This window comes from Austrofundulus limnaeus, unplaced genomic scaffold (assembly GCF_001266775.1).
Source record: "Austrofundulus limnaeus strain Quisiro unplaced genomic scaffold, Austrofundulus_limnaeus-1.0 Scaffold621, whole genome shotgun sequence".
In the NCBI taxonomy this organism is placed as follows: Eukaryota; Metazoa; Chordata; class Actinopteri; order Cyprinodontiformes; family Rivulidae; genus Austrofundulus; species Austrofundulus limnaeus.
This window is the reverse complement of record NW_013953023.1, coordinates 90705-92481: the sequence shown is the minus strand read 5'-3', so window position 1 is coordinate 92481 and position 1777 is coordinate 90705. Positions and strand designations below refer to the sequence as shown.

Genomic DNA, 1777 nt, shown 5'->3' with positions numbered 1-1777 from the left:
TAGTTAAAACCAACTTTGTATTTTCACAAATTCTGTCTGTGCCATCTCCAACATTTGTTCTGTATCTTTACCGGAACAAAAGAATGTTGTATCATCAGCAAATACACACCCAAAAAGACCCGACACATTGACCAAATCGTTCACATACAAAATAAATAACTTAGGTCCGAGAATGGAACCCTGAGGCACTCCACGTGAGATGTTACAAAACTCAGATCTTACATTATTTATTTCTACAAGTTTATTTCTACTAAATATCTTTAAATATCCCTGTAAGGATATGCGGAAATGTCTTCATGTCATTAATAATTTGTCCTCTTATGCTACTTGTAGTTTTAATTAGCCTTTAAGTGTTTTAGCTAACATTTACCACCTTTAGCTTCTGTTCTGCTTTTATCAGTCTTGCTGATATCATCTGCTTTGCTAATTGTAGCTATTGTTTGGATCATTTTAGCATTATCTGTTTTGGATCTCTTTAGCTATCATTTTGTAAATTGTAACTTGTAACACCTCAGCTGTGCAGTTATTCAGACTCCTAACATTACACCTCGCTAACGCAACGTACAGTAAAGTACAGCATAGCATGAACACAACATTTAATGGGTTTAGATCCCAGGTGACGGCCTTTTCTCTAAATAATTATGTTTTCAGGCTACATTTACCTGCTGGTTGTTTTGAATTGACAGCATCTTTTTTAAATTTTCCCTCACAGTTTCTCATGATGTCCATGAATGTCTGAGGAGGAGCTGAAGGCTAACAGGTGGTAGCAGAGTGCAGTGGTGCACACCCACTTCTTCCTTTTTACATGTTTAGACTTGCATCTATCCAGCTGATTCTTTGTTTGAATGAATGAATGTTTTCTGTATGTTTACACATCTAGGGTTATCTTTTGCCGTCTTGAGCTTTTGAACAAAATGTTGGTTTTCTGTACTCACAAGAATAGAACAAGTTTGAAATATAAAAACTATAAATATTACAGACTAAATGTGTTGTTTGTTCCCAGCCTGTCAGTTCTAATTCAGGACAGAAGCCTGACCACATGTGAAACCACTGGACTAAAAAACAAAAAGCAAGAAGAAATAAACATGAATACTTTCACTCATCTGTTAGTGATGCTCAGAAACACTTGGCCCGCTCATTATATAKACATTTACTATTTCACACACCAACAGGGGCGGTTCTAGGGGCGGGGCCAGCTGAAATCTGATTGGCCCCCTGAAGTGCCCCTGTCCTGTCACTCATCTGTCCTTTACCTGGGGGTGATGATGGTTCATGCAGTTCCATGTTCAAACACTAGAGGCGCTAATGAGTCAAATAGTAAAGTCCAGAATGAATCAAGCTGACAGAGTTCTTCTTCTCTTCTTAAAATGTGAACAATCCTGTAAAAAAGTCTTTCAACTGACAAATGATGGCTGGATTTTCTCACGTGTGTTTAAAATATTTTATCTGTGTGCAGTAAAATGTATGAAAAACTGGTGGAGAATTTACTGTGCAAGATTTTTGGTACCACTTTACAATCAAGCTCCCCTTATAGATGGCTTATAAAGAGTTTATAGGTTATTTGTAAAGTTTACACTTCATAAATCATTAATAAATGAAACTTGGATAATTTTGTCTCTAGTCCTTAATTATTGTATAATAAAACATTTTTAAGTGTTTACAGATTAATTAATAAGCTATGAACTCTTTAAAAGCCATCTATAAGGGGGGTCTTATTGTAAAGTGGTACCTTTTTTAAAAAAAAATTACATTACAAGTGTTTGAAGTGTAAAATGTA

The 1777-nt window shown here is 35.5% G+C and overlaps 1 protein-coding gene across 1 annotated transcript in view; it reads left to right on the top strand.

Annotated features, from left to right (window-relative positions):
* Positions 1-980, top strand: part of capn9 (calpain 9) — a gene marked incomplete in the record, with an annotated part of 33741 nt that extends 32761 nt beyond the window's left edge. Inside the window, 1 exon segment of the mRNA XM_014027185.1 lies at positions 713-980. Within this exon segment, the coding sequence (XP_013882639.1) occupies positions 713-739 (27 nt within the window).
* Between the last annotated feature and the right edge of the window lie 797 nt (positions 981-1777).